The sequence below is a fragment of the Cydia strobilella genome, chromosome Z, assembly GCF_947568885.1.
Source record: "Cydia strobilella chromosome Z, ilCydStro3.1, whole genome shotgun sequence".
Lineage (NCBI taxonomy): Eukaryota > Metazoa > Arthropoda > Insecta > Lepidoptera > Tortricidae > Cydia > Cydia strobilella.
The window spans coordinates 51844873-51858395 of NC_086068.1; the positions used below are offsets into that span (position 1 = coordinate 51844873).

Consider the following 13523-nt stretch of genomic DNA (forward strand, 5'->3'; position numbering starts at 1 on the left):
TTAAACTGTCTATGCCAAGTCTATGCGCACAAATCGAATTGGTATTTTTTAATTATAGGCTGTATGACGTTTAAATAAAATGTATATTTCAATGTGCCTAAATATATTTTGTCATCAATATGGGCGCGTTTTGCTTACATAAAGTGATTTTCACTTGTAGTCTTGTTAATGTTGTAATTAGGATATTCGCTTTACTCCTACATACTTGTCCACTTATCGTGTCCAATTAGCAATGGATAAACATAATAGTACAGAACTAATCAATTCGGACTTTTCGTTGTCCAAAAACGCTAGTTCTGATTCCTTGGATTCGGATTCAAAATCAAGTTCATTGAATTCTAAACACGGACAGGACTCCGTAAGTTTCCTAAAAGGATTAATTTATTCTTATTGAATGTATATTATAACAGTTCGCTTCCTCTGGCTTTAGCCCGGTTTACCAGTGATTAGTTTACTGTCAGCTGTTGTGGGTGCTTTACATTGTGTTGGAAATATAAAATATCACCATGAGCAAAGCAAAAACGATGCATGTTTGTTTGTTTGTAAATCGAATTCACAGTCAGAAACAGCACAGCAAATTGTTCCAGGCGTGTATAAAAGACTAATATTATACTATATAATATTCAATACTAAATTCTTTGCAACCACCCAATTAAAGTGTCAACTTTGCTAACAGCATTTGTTTTTACAGCCTCATGTACTGGGTGATATTCAGTTACTGGAAGGAGAGAAGGTGATGGGAGTGGCTCGGGATGTGGCGTACTTGTGTCCATACAACGGGCCTTCTAGAGGAGTCCTAAAAGTGACAAACTATCAACTGCACTTCAGACCTATGGATGCTGCAGCTATTCACAGTACATTGAATGTGCCACTGGGTGTTGTAAGTAACATTTTTAATACATTGGCTTATTATTTTGTATACAAAAAATGTAAAAATTATTAAAAGATGCTTTTACATACAAGAATTAAATGTATGATGAAAATTAAAAAAAATAACAAAACATATTGTTGATAGTAGCATCAGCAAAGTAATACTTATTTTCTCTTTCAATGACTTCATTCACAGTCAAAGTAATATTTTATTGCATTTCATGTAAACTAAGGCCTTGTCTTGTAAAACTTGAAGCTCACTGCCTGCAAACCCGTATGTCAAACATATGAGGGAAACCTTGTGCTCCATTTTTACAGTACAGTACAGTACAGGAGATCTTAGAACTAAATACAGTGGCAACATGAATCAGCAATGCGATTTCTTTATGAAGTATTGTTAAATTATATTATATTATATTATTATATTGCTTAATACACTAGCAGCTGAAAACTGATGCGTTTATTTCACTGCACTTGTTTTTTTTTTACTATTAGGTCTATTAGTGTTCATTTTGTTAGTTGTTTTAAGTGTTTGTCAAGTCTGTTTTTGAAGGTGTTCACTGAAGGAGCACATATCACTGCATTTGAAATTGTTAAAAGATAAGGCAATGCTATTTGATTTTTAATTGTTCCGTTTCCTGCAGTTTGTTTGAGTAAAAATTTGCAAGCATTACTGCATTAGAAATAGTTTCCTAATTAAGTTGAAATATTCCTCGCACAACGTATCAGCATTGCAATATGAGGAAATGCCGCCAGCATCCTTGGTACAATGCCTCAAGGGCATGTTTTAAATTTAAGCTAGTTATTCATTAAACAGTTACTGTAGTACCTCTATATATATATCTTTTATTTATTTAAACTTTATTGCACAAAAGATATACAACAATGTACAAATGGCGGACTTAATGCCAAATGGCATTCTCTACAGTCAACCATAGGGCCAAACAGAGACACTTACAATTGGTGCAGGGAGAGAAAAAAAATCAATGAATTAAAAGAAAAGCAAATTAATATGTGACGTTTTCAATCAAAAAGTACCACATTGTCGGTTGTCGATAAGGTTGATTTCTAATTGAAGCTATATGGAAATAGTGCCTTACTGACAAGCGACAATAAGTACCCTTTTGGTTGAAAATGGCACATATACTTATAAACTACATATATTACGTAAACACTATAATTATAATAGACACATACATACATACATATTAAATAAATGATTGATGATGTAAATAAATGATTTCATCTAGTTGAAATTTAACATCTGTGCAATAAAGTAAAAAAAAAAAAAACTCAAAAACGGCCTCTGCAATTTACTGCATTATTGAAGATATTGTGTTTTTAACTATTTTTTTAATCTACGGCATTTGTTGTTTTCAACAACAAGTCAGTTGCATTTCATAACTAATTAAAAATTTCGCAACACACATCAGATATAAAGTTAAAAATACAAATCCTGATAGACCTGATTAAGTTATGTTTAAATATATTTCATAACTACTTAGTATGGAAATAATTACACATAGACGATATCAGCCTGTCAGTTAGAATACATGATCAAACGCCGATATCAGTGGGCCGCTTAGAGGTGACATGGGGTTTAGCTGAAGTTACATTAGTAAAAACTGTTTACGCAAGTGTACATTGAGGTATACATTTATTTTAATACCAGATAAGTGTAGCAGGCTGGGCGAATGTAAATATTGCTTTTGACGACTTTTAGGGTTCCGTACCCGAAGGGTAAAAACGGGACCCTATTACTAAGACTCCGCTGTCCGTCTGTCTGTCACCAGGCTGTATCTCATAAACCGTGATAGCTAGACATTTTCACAGATGATGTATTTCTGTTGCCACTATAACAACAAATACTAAAAAGTAAGGAACCCTCGGTGCGCGAGTCCGACTCGCACTTGGCCGGTTTTTTTATGTTTACCTATATTGTTTGTATTGTACCTTACATTATATTACAAATTTCAAATATGGGAAATCTATCTGAACACTTCACTAAGAGGAGCTTTATTTAACTTTTCTACTTATAAAACTACTGCAGGTAGAAGTATACAGGAGCAAATACCTAGGGAATCCGTGTACACTGAAGGAGGCAGTTAGCAACCTGAAGACCTTGCTAGGTTTCGTGGAGTAGCTGGGGTGGTTAGAGTAGGGCTACCTAGTTTCACGCAAACTAGGTAGGGACATTGGATTAGATGTCAATTTGCGGAAAATGCCCAGCATAACTAACTACTGCCTGCGACTTTGTTTGCGTAGAATAATAATTTTAGTACTTACCAAATTTCGTTCAATCGGGTCAGCGGTTTAGGTGTAAATATGTGACAGGCAGACAGTTACTTTCGCATTTATAATATTAGTAGAGATGACTGAAGGATGTTTGTTGTGTGCAACACATTAAAATAATTTAACTTTATAGGTATCCCGAATTGAAAAAGTGGGTGGAGCTTCTTCTAAAGGCGAAAATTCTTATGGAATTGAAGTATTTTGCAAGGTAAAGTAATTTCAAGATTCCATTTTTATTGGATACTACAATGTACCTAGGGTATGGATAAGGTACTTATCTTTATCAACATGCATAATTACTTTTTTATTGCTCATCTCAAGTAAACAATATCACTTAGATAATAAGTTATCTAAGTATTCAATCTAAGGATTGAGACAATTAAAGTATGGACTATGAACAAAACAATGCACTAGAAATTGCTCTTTTTGTTAAAAAAATATAGGATTACTTATATACGAATTCCTAGACAACAATTGTAGATAGATGATGGTTCATATTGTGAAATAAAAATTAAATTAATATGAAAAACTGGAATTGTTTACCTTTCCTTGGGTAATACTAAGGAAATACGCAGGACAAATGCATAAGGAAAAAAAACTTCATAATTGTTGTGTTCAGGCATGATAAAACAATAACCATAACTGAACTTTTAAAAAATATGGGAAATATCTGCACTAAAGGCATTGGCACATCAGCAAGCGTAGCCAACATGCCAATCAATCGTTTACACTCCGCAGCGAACGAAACGGTCACGGTCGCACAAATATTTAAGAGTCATAAAGATAGACTACCGTATCGTTCGCCACGGAGCGAACGATTGTCATCTTGGGTACGCACCCTGAGCTCACGGCCACAAGTAAGGTGGCTATCGCCGGCCCAAGCGTCGATACATTAAAAAAACTTGACACAATCTCTCAGGACATGCGGAACCTCCGTTTCGCGCATAAGCAAGAGAATCACTCGCGGCGCGGCATCTTCGAGAAGTTGCAGCAGCTGGCGTTCCCACTGTCGCACCGGCAGCCGCTGTTTGCGTTCAGCTACACGGAGTGCTTTCCCGAGGACGGCTGGCACGTGTACGAGCCCATCGCCGAGTTGAGGAGGATGGTGCGTATAGGCCACTCTAGAGCTGTAACTCGCGTTCCCACTGTCGCACCGGCAGCCGCTGTTCGCGTTCAGCTACACGGAGTGCTTCCCCGAGGACGGTTGGCACGTGTACGAGCCCATCGCCGAGTTGAGGAGGATGGTGCGTATGGGCCACTCTAGAGCTGTAACTCGCGTTCCCACTGTCGCAGCGGCAGCCGCTGTTCGCGTTCAGCTACACGGAGTGCTTTCCCGAGGACGGCTGGCACGTGTACGAGCCCATCGCCGAGTTGAGGAGGATGGTGCGTATAGGCCACTCTAGAGCTGTAACTCGCGTTCCCACTGTCGCAGCGACAGCCGCTGTTCGCGTTCAGCTACACGGAGTGCTTCCCCGAGGACGGCTGGCACGTGTACGAGCCCATCGCCGAGCTGAAGAGGATGGTGCGTATACTTTTTTTTAAATACGGAAAGGGATTATTAACAATTTCACTCGAGATTCGAATTCGGGGATCTAAGACAACGGCCACTTCTATATCAAGTGACCTACTGAAGTTTACCCGAAAAAGCGGATTCTGTAAAACCGTTTTCGAGTCCCAATCAACATTATTTTTATCACAAATTCTGAACGTATTTAATTTTCCAGGGCGTCAACAACGACATGTGGCGAATAACGCGCATAAATGACAAGTACGAAGTGTGCGACAGCTATCCCGCGATATGGGCGGTACCCGCGGCGGCCAACGACGAGCAGCTCCGCTCCGTGGCGGCGTTCCGGTCTCGCGGCCGGATACCGGTGCTCGCCTGGATACACCCGAGCTCTCAGGCCACCATCACGAGGTGCAGCCAGCCGCTTGTTGGGGTGAGTGTTGTAGACATACCTACCACTGTTCGAACCTTGGTCGGTAGCGAACTTTGTAAACAATAGTAGATTGTTAACCAAGGGATGAAAGGCACTCATTTCTGCCGAGGTGTCTTGGCGCTCGAACGCAGTGAGAGCGCCAATAGTCCGAGGCAGAAATGATGCCTTTCACCCGAGTTGAACACTCTACTTTTCATTTCGAATACGAGGAAAGTAAAATGCATGTGTTTTTTCAAAAACATGACGAATAATACATTTTTATAGTATTTATTGAGGGAACTTTCAATTAAAAATTCAGGCAAAAGTATCGTTATTTATGGAATGGAGAGTCAAGTATCACAATGGAAATTGTATAACAAATCCATTTAAACTCAAATTTCAATTGCTTATCGTAAAAAAATTTAAAATATCGTACTTCGAACGTAAAATGCTCTAGTGCAGACACGTATCATTTTCTGCGCACCTTTTAGAACAACAATGACCCTCTTTCAGAGCATGAGAAATGAAAAGTGTTTTAAAATTCACAAAAATCAGCAATAACAAATTAAGCAATATACATTTTGTATAGAAATCCAACCGCGAGATTCCACCTCAATGTACGATTCCTGCCAAACCGACCGGCTGGAGCCCGTCCGGAGCCGACCGGCTTGCGGCCGTATAAGTGTGAAATGCGCTCCGACTCCGCCTGTTCGGAGGGAATCGTACTTAAATACGTCAATTAAAGAAAAAAAAATTCTTAGGGGCGGGCCATATCTTTGTCAAATGCTGATCCTGAACACATCATCTCTGTGCATCATGCTGCAGATTGGTCGACTTTTGACAATCTTTTTATGTGACAAATCCATAAACACAACAGTCGTAAATTCTCACATCACCCAAAGTGTGAGGGTGATCGCTTTCGTAAAGTGCTTAATCTTTATATTATAACCTTTTTACAGGTCAGCGGTAAACGCAGCCGCGACGACGAGCGTTACATCCAGACGATCATGGACGCGAACGCCCAAGCACACAAGCTGTTCATCATGGATGCTCGGCCGAGCGCCAACGCCATCGCCAACAAGGCCAAGGGAGGCGGGTAAGTGTCATTACAAAGGTAGGTTTTGGGAGGGATCATCCAATCAGTTCGGTCGGTGAACGCAGCCGCGGTGACGAGCGTTACATCCAGATGATTATTGACGCGAACGCTCAAGCACACAAGCTGTTCATCATGGACACCCGGCAGAGCGCCAACGTCATCGCTAAGGTGTCATCCCATCAGACATGCGCAGCGGTTAACGCAGCCTTATAATATCTAAACCGTATTACCAGAGCTGTTGGCATGGCAGAAGCAATTTTGAAAAATTTGCCAAAAAATTACATAATATAATTAGAATAGTTTAAGACTTGTATGTTAAACTTTAAACCAGTTCACTGTATCTTTTCATACACATTAAGCTGTAAACTGAATGTTACAATATTCATAGTATTTGTTTGTTATTGTGTTAAAATATTGAAATATATATTTTGTATACAGCTACGAGTCCGAGGATGCGTATCAGAACGCGGAGCTGGTGTTTCTGGACATACACAACATTCACGTGATGAGGGAAAGCCTAAGGAAACTAAAGGAATTATGCTTCCCACAGATCGACCAGACGAGGTAAGTGCGGAACCATTGTCACCCTATTGCTCAATCTCAATAGTAATTTTCTGTTTGCATTCTAAATGAGACACGGGGTTCGCATGGCAAACTCATCATAAGAATTAGGTTAAAAGCGTAAAGCTTGCAGCTTAACTGCAATAGAGTAGAAGAGCCAACTGACATGTCACACACACACACACACACATACAATTTAAGGAAAATTGTTATAAAGATAGTACTTATAGTACTAAATAAATTGTAGATGTAGAAGAGTGGTGCCTCCTGGCGCAGGTTAATTTGTAAGTAACTTACAAGGAGACACCAGCAATTGTAAGATTTGTACTGGTTTTGAAAGAAATAAAGAATTTTTGATTAGATTTCTTTTTGATGTGATGTCAGTTTCATGAATTTAGAATTTAGGTATCGAATTTAAAGAATAGATTTAGTCCTTATTGGGATCAATTTTGTCAAGTTAGTGAGAAAAATGACTTATTAATTCTCAAGCAGCCCGAGAAGGCCTAACGACTTCGCTTTTAAACCAAAAGTTTAACCCCTGGTGCATTCTTCAGTTCAGTTGCGAGTAAACTGTTATTCTCATTTCAGATGGTTCAGCGGTATAGAGGCTAGTTGTTGGCTAAAACACATCAAATGCATATTGGCTGGTGCTGTGCGGATTGTTGACAAGGTATACTTGATTTTTAATACTACTTACTAGTAATTATAAATAAAAACAATTAAATATGATTGTAAGTGATAGTTTAGGTTGCCGTAGTTTTTAGGGTTCCGTACCTCAGAGGGAAAAAAACGGAACCCTTATAGGATCACTTTGTTGTCCGTCCGTCCGACCGACCATTCGTCCGTCCGTCCGTCCGTCCGTTTGACGGCCGTTTGTGGAGCAAAACACGTATATTTCGACACTTTCAGGGGAATCAAAATTTATAGGATACTTCCAGTGACCTAGAACTATGAAATTTGGCAAACAATATCGTCTTACACTACAAGTACAGGGAAAAATCTGAAACCTAGTTTGTAAGCAATAAAAAATAAGTTAAATTTGTACGGAACCCTCGGTGGGCGAGTCCGACTCGTACTTCCGGTTTTTCTGTTTTAAATCAGCATATATTATATCGCTTTTGTTTCGTTTTGTTGAATAATTCCAACGTCAACATTGCAACATCTGTTTATAGGTGGAGAACCACAAGACGTCAGTGTTGGTCCACTGCTCGGACGGCTGGGACCGCACGGCGCAGCTCACGGCTCTGGCGATGCTCATGCTGGACCCGTACTACCGCACACTTAGGGGCTTCGAGGTCCTCATTGAGAAGGAGTGGCTCTCGTTTGGACACAAGTTTCAGTTGGTAATCATATTCTTTTACTCACAACTGAAATGTAACATTTAAGTAATAAAAACACAGAAAAGTGACTTTAATTAACTGTCATAGCGTCCATCATTCGACGCGAGAGGTATATAAAATTGGTATAGGGCACGTGAATGAACTGTTAGGGGGCAGCACAGGAGCCCCCTTGTTTATTGGCGCGAAGTGTAAATGCCAAGTCTAAGTTTCTAATGTAGCCCACGAGATGGCAGAACATACAATGCACAAGAAAACGTACGTGAACTGTAGAGGGCAGCACTTGTTTTAGCGTGAAGTGTCAATGTACAGTTTATGTTTCCGATTCAGACCACAAGATGACAGACCTTCCAACGCGCACGGCTCCTATAATGATGTCCATTGTTTTTCTATGTACCTCAATATGTTAACCATACTCACACTACAAAAAATGTGTCTATAAAATAAAAGTCACGAAACTTAGAAGTTAATTATGAACCTTACCCACAGCGTATAGGACACGGCGACGAACGACACTCTGACGCCGACCGCTCTCCAGTATTCGTGCAGTGGGTCGACTGCGTGTGGCAGCTACAGCAACAGTTCCCTACAGCGTTCGAGTTCAGCGAGCGACTGCTCATCACCATACTGGACCACCTCTACTCGTGCAGATTCGGCACGTTCTTGTTCAACACCGAGAGGGAACGGGTCAAAGAAGGTTAGTTCTCTCTTTCATCGTTTGTTAGGCTTCTAACAAACACTGTGCTCTTCAGTAATCGTGCAGTGGGTAGAGTGCGTGCGTCAGCTCTGCTACAGTAGTTCTCTACAGCGTTCGAGTTCAGCGAGCGACTGCTCATTACCATACTGGACCACTTCTACTCGTGCAGATTCGGCACGAATGTGTCAAAGAAGGTTTGTCGTCTCTTTCATAGCTTGTTAAGCTTCTGACTAACACTGCGCTCTCCAGTATTCGTGCAGTGGTTAGAGTGCATGCGGCAGCTACAGTAGTTCCTTAAAACGTTCGTGTTCAGCGAGCGACTGCTCATCACCATACTGGACCACCTCTACTCGTGCAGATTCGGCACGTTCCTGTTTAACACCGAGAGGGAACGTGTCAAAGAAGGTTAGTCGTCTCTTTCATAGCTTGTAAAGCTTCTGACATACACTGCGCTCTTCAGTATTCGTGCAGTGGGTAGAGTGCGTGCGGCAGCTACAGTAGTTCTCTACAGCGTTCGAGTTCAGCGAGCGACTGCTCATCACCATACTGGACCACCTCTACTCGTGCAGATTCGGCACGTTCCTGTTTAATACCGAGAGAGCATGAGTCAAAAAAAAAATATTGACATCTTTTTAGCCAAAAAATATCAACAATACTTATAAATGTATTCGTTTGTTACAGAGGTGAAAACCAAGACGGTGTCCCTGTGGTCGTACATCAACAGCCGGCAGGACTTGTACCTGAACCCGCTGTACTGGGGCCCGGCGTCGTCGGCGCCCGCGTCCCCGCCCGGGCCCTACTCGCGGCCGCAGGTATCTGCTCTTTTGGTATTGATTATCCTAAAAACCTGGTAGTTCCGCATTTGCATCCTATCCAACTTAAATCACCTTAGAGCAGGCACTGGTTTCCACAAACTTCTAACTGCTATAAACTGAAATCTAGAGTGGAAAGTAGAATTTATTGTGAGCTACTCCTCACCGGATTTTTCACGATGTTTACCTTTTGCAAAAAGGAATAAATGGAACATTAGATTTCGTACATTAGATATCATACAAATTTTTTAATTATTAGTATTACGCACGCCTTGAGGTTAGGTCACTGGTGCTAGTAGTGCTCAAACGTGTCTGAATGCCATTATGCTTGACATATTTAGTTAGTTTTAAGCTCCGTAATTTATTCATAAACTGCAAGCTGTATTTGCGTTACATACATTTGTCCCGAAGTGACGCAAGGAGCGTCTGGGCTTGCGTACAAATATTGGCCCCTTACCGTGTGTAATTTTTTTACAGTATTATCCTTTGAAGTGTAAGATTTGATTTGATATACATGTATTGCATTTTATTCAGGTGGTGCTTGTGCCGGTGGCGTCACTCAGGGTCATCAAGCCGTGGAAGGCGCTGTACTGCCGGTGGAATCCTACGATGAGACAGCAGGTTTGGGTGATATTAATTAATTATTACAAAAATATATGATGTTTATGACTGTAGCCAAAGATAATGTATGTTTACATAGTTATCATAGTGCTATTATAAGCATATCGAGTTTGACTTATAACCGATTTATTCCAGATACGAATAAGAATATGAATTTTATTGTTTCATATATATTTCTCCTTCAACCGTCTTATGTGTACCTATGTAATAGTTGCAGCCGAAAAACTTTAATGCAATAGTATTGTTGGAGTCTTTGCAGCAGTGGCGTTAGCTCTTCTGGTAGCTCTGCATTAATAGTATTTGTTCCCCTAAAAACAGCGTACATTGAATGGAAATGATAACTTCAATAAATCAAAAATGTGAAGTATCGAATTTGAAGCGTACAATTTCATAAAATTATATGACTTTATAACATTTAAAACCTTCGCGCTTTGAACACAAATTAAATCACATTAATTTTTTTAACTTATCGGCACCTTGGGGACAGGAATCTATTTTCGGATGTGTGCGTAGATGTTGTGAGTGTTGCGTGTCGGAGTATTGACAATAATTAACATTTATGTGTAGTGGGTGGTTTGAAAATGTGTTGTCTACCCCAAACTTTTTCATACACTTCATATATTTTCGTCGGGTAGTCACACAAATCTCTGTTTTGACATTTTGCTGGGACGTCAGTTACCCGCGACCACGACCAGTGAAACCTGTGTCGAAACGTCGGCAAAAATAGGTAACAAAATAAATTCGCGATAGACCCGATTATAAATGTGATTTTTCTACTCGTCGACTATAATCTGTGTATTACATTATACACATTATTCATATGCAACACTACAACCTTACTCTTTTCAACATTGGATAGTCTATGGCACTTCTGACTCAAGCATAAGAATTTTATCGATACTGTTTAGTCAATTATATTTTTTTTTAAATAGAACTTCATACATTTCGATAAAATATTTCTTGTTTAAGGAGACTCGATTCAATGCAAATTAGCCTACTTAAACACGCTGTTGCGTCGCATCTGCTTTGTGATTGGTTGACCAATAAAAACATTTTATTTTATGTTGTAGTTCTTTGCTTCATAAGTCAGAAACGCGCATGTGACACCCTTCATATAGCAACATCCATACCCTGCGAAAACCGCTCAGCGTTGCTTGTTAGTCTCCATAGGCTACGGTGGCCCAAATCGAGAAAAAAACTGTCTTAAAATTGAATTTAGCGCGGAGCAGGTACCAGGGCCTCATGAGTTACGAGGTGTCGTTGACCAACCCGCCGGGGGCGCCGGGCCCGGCGACCGGGGCACGTACGAGTATGAAGTTATCGCGGGCTGCGGCAGCTCGCGTATCTTAGCTGTATACTTTTGGTTTGTTTACCTATATGATTCTACTAGTTGAAAGTATTATTTTTTTGTCTCGCAGAAAAAGTATTGTATACAATAGTGATATAATCAAGCTTTTCAATCTCGTACCTTACTTAAGCAACTCGGCAAGCTTCGTTGCTTAAACACTCGACTGAAAAGCTCTATTATATCACGATTGTATAAAATACTATTAATATATGACTAGACATTGTATATATTGTTGTCTAAGTACCCATAACCCAAGCCTCCTTGGGCTTACCGTGGGACTTAGTCAATCTGTGTAAGAATGTTCTATAATATTTATTTATTTATTGTATTTGGCAACAGGACCCAGTGTTCCAACGGAGCCGCGAGCTGGTCGCGCTCCGAGCGCAGCTCGAGGCAGCGGTGGCGGCGGCCGCGGGCGACCACGCGGCCCGTCAGCACCGGCTCGCGCTCACGCCACCGCGCGTCGCCAGCCCGCACCACGTCTAACACGTCAGGTCGTATGTTACATTTGAGAACGGATACTTCAGATTACCGCGGCATTCTCCTAAGCCTTATCATCTTAAGGGTCAGTGTGTTACAGTACCATAGGCTAGGTATTATCCGACTATAGAGCCGTTAATCATTAACAAGCTGCGGAGCCTGTACTCGTAGGTATGTATACTATCTTATACAAATATGATTTACCTAAACTTAAAATGCATGGTACCTAACCGTTATGATACAGGGTGGCTAAAAAATAAGTGCATTCCCGTTGCCAGGGAGGTTTTGGAATTATATTGAGCATTTGAGCAACTTTTACTATGGGACCAACCCCGATATCACGAAAAAAAAATTGGGTGTTTCATACATTTTGGCTATTCCATTTTCTATGGGATGGTAATTTTTTTTTCGCGATTTCGTGGTTGGTCCCATAGTAAAAGTTGCTCAGTATAATCCCAAAACCTCCCTGGCAACGGGAATGCACTCATTTTTTAGCCAACCTGTATATACCACGTTGTTGGTGGTGAAATGGACCGGCTTTTAGTACATAATGGTACCATCCATATCCATAAGACAAAACTTCGCTAACACAAACGTTTTGGCGTTATCCTCGAGATCTTAAATGATATCGAGGTTAGTTACCTACTTCAGTGATCGAAGTTCTATTTATAATTGACTCGTATATTATGCAATAATCCTGTTATAAATGTTTCATTGGAAACGAGTTTTTCTTATACTTATAAGTTAATTTTATGAAACCTTTTGAGCGGCAAAGTTTTAACCGAATTTTGCTTATTATTTATGTTTATAGTCGAGACAAGTTGCTTGACAACAACGTAATATACATGTACGTACTACACATGTATGTACGTATACATGTATGTACGCAGTGAACGTAAATATACATGGAAACTCTGCCCGCTCAATTATAGCCGTCGTAAGCTACCCTAAGGTGGGTGGCACTTACAAACTACCCAATTGACAACCTTAGTTCGACCGAGATGACAGTCAGTAACGGATGGCTAAATCAGTTTATAAAAACAACGTTTTTTTATAATTAAAAATGCCTTCATGTGTCGTGAAGTGGTGCAGAAGTTATTTTGTTCATACCAAGGACAGTGGAATCACTTTTCACGTGTAAGTAAACAGATAACTTCAGTAAAATTTGGAATAAATATGCCGACATGTTTTCAATACTACCGTGCTAAGCTAAAACGTCGTAACTGCATATGACTTTCATAACAACATACGACTTTTTAGATTACGAGAATAATAGGGATGATATTATGCCAAATGAAGCAGATTATTTTTATTAACTTATATTTGATTTAGATATTTTATATATTGTAATAAATTCCTTCTTACAGATTTGTATTTTTCTTTTCTCTTTCATGGGATGGAGCTATAAAAAACCGGCCAAGTGCGAGTCGGACTCGCGTTCCAAGGGTTCCGTACATTACACAATTTTTAACAGTGTATATTTATATGTG

The 13523-nt window shown here is 40.0% G+C and overlaps 1 protein-coding gene across 1 annotated transcript; it reads left to right on the forward strand.

Annotated features, from left to right (window-relative positions):
• Nucleotides 1-96: 96 nt before the first annotated feature.
• LOC134753984 (myotubularin-related protein 2) lies at nucleotides 97-12366 on the forward strand. Its single transcript, XM_063690028.1, has 13 exons — nucleotides 97-358; nucleotides 692-880; nucleotides 3296-3370; nucleotides 4082-4267; nucleotides 4887-5102; nucleotides 6041-6177; nucleotides 6616-6741; nucleotides 7327-7408; nucleotides 7911-8081; nucleotides 8565-8772; nucleotides 9454-9584; nucleotides 10119-10205; nucleotides 11893-12366. The coding sequence occupies exons 1-13, from the start codon at nucleotides 233-235 to the stop codon at nucleotides 12037-12039; spliced, it is 1881 nt and encodes a 626-aa protein (XP_063546098.1). The 5' UTR covers nucleotides 97-232; the 3' UTR covers nucleotides 12040-12366.
• Nucleotides 12367-13523: the final 1157 nt, after the last annotated feature.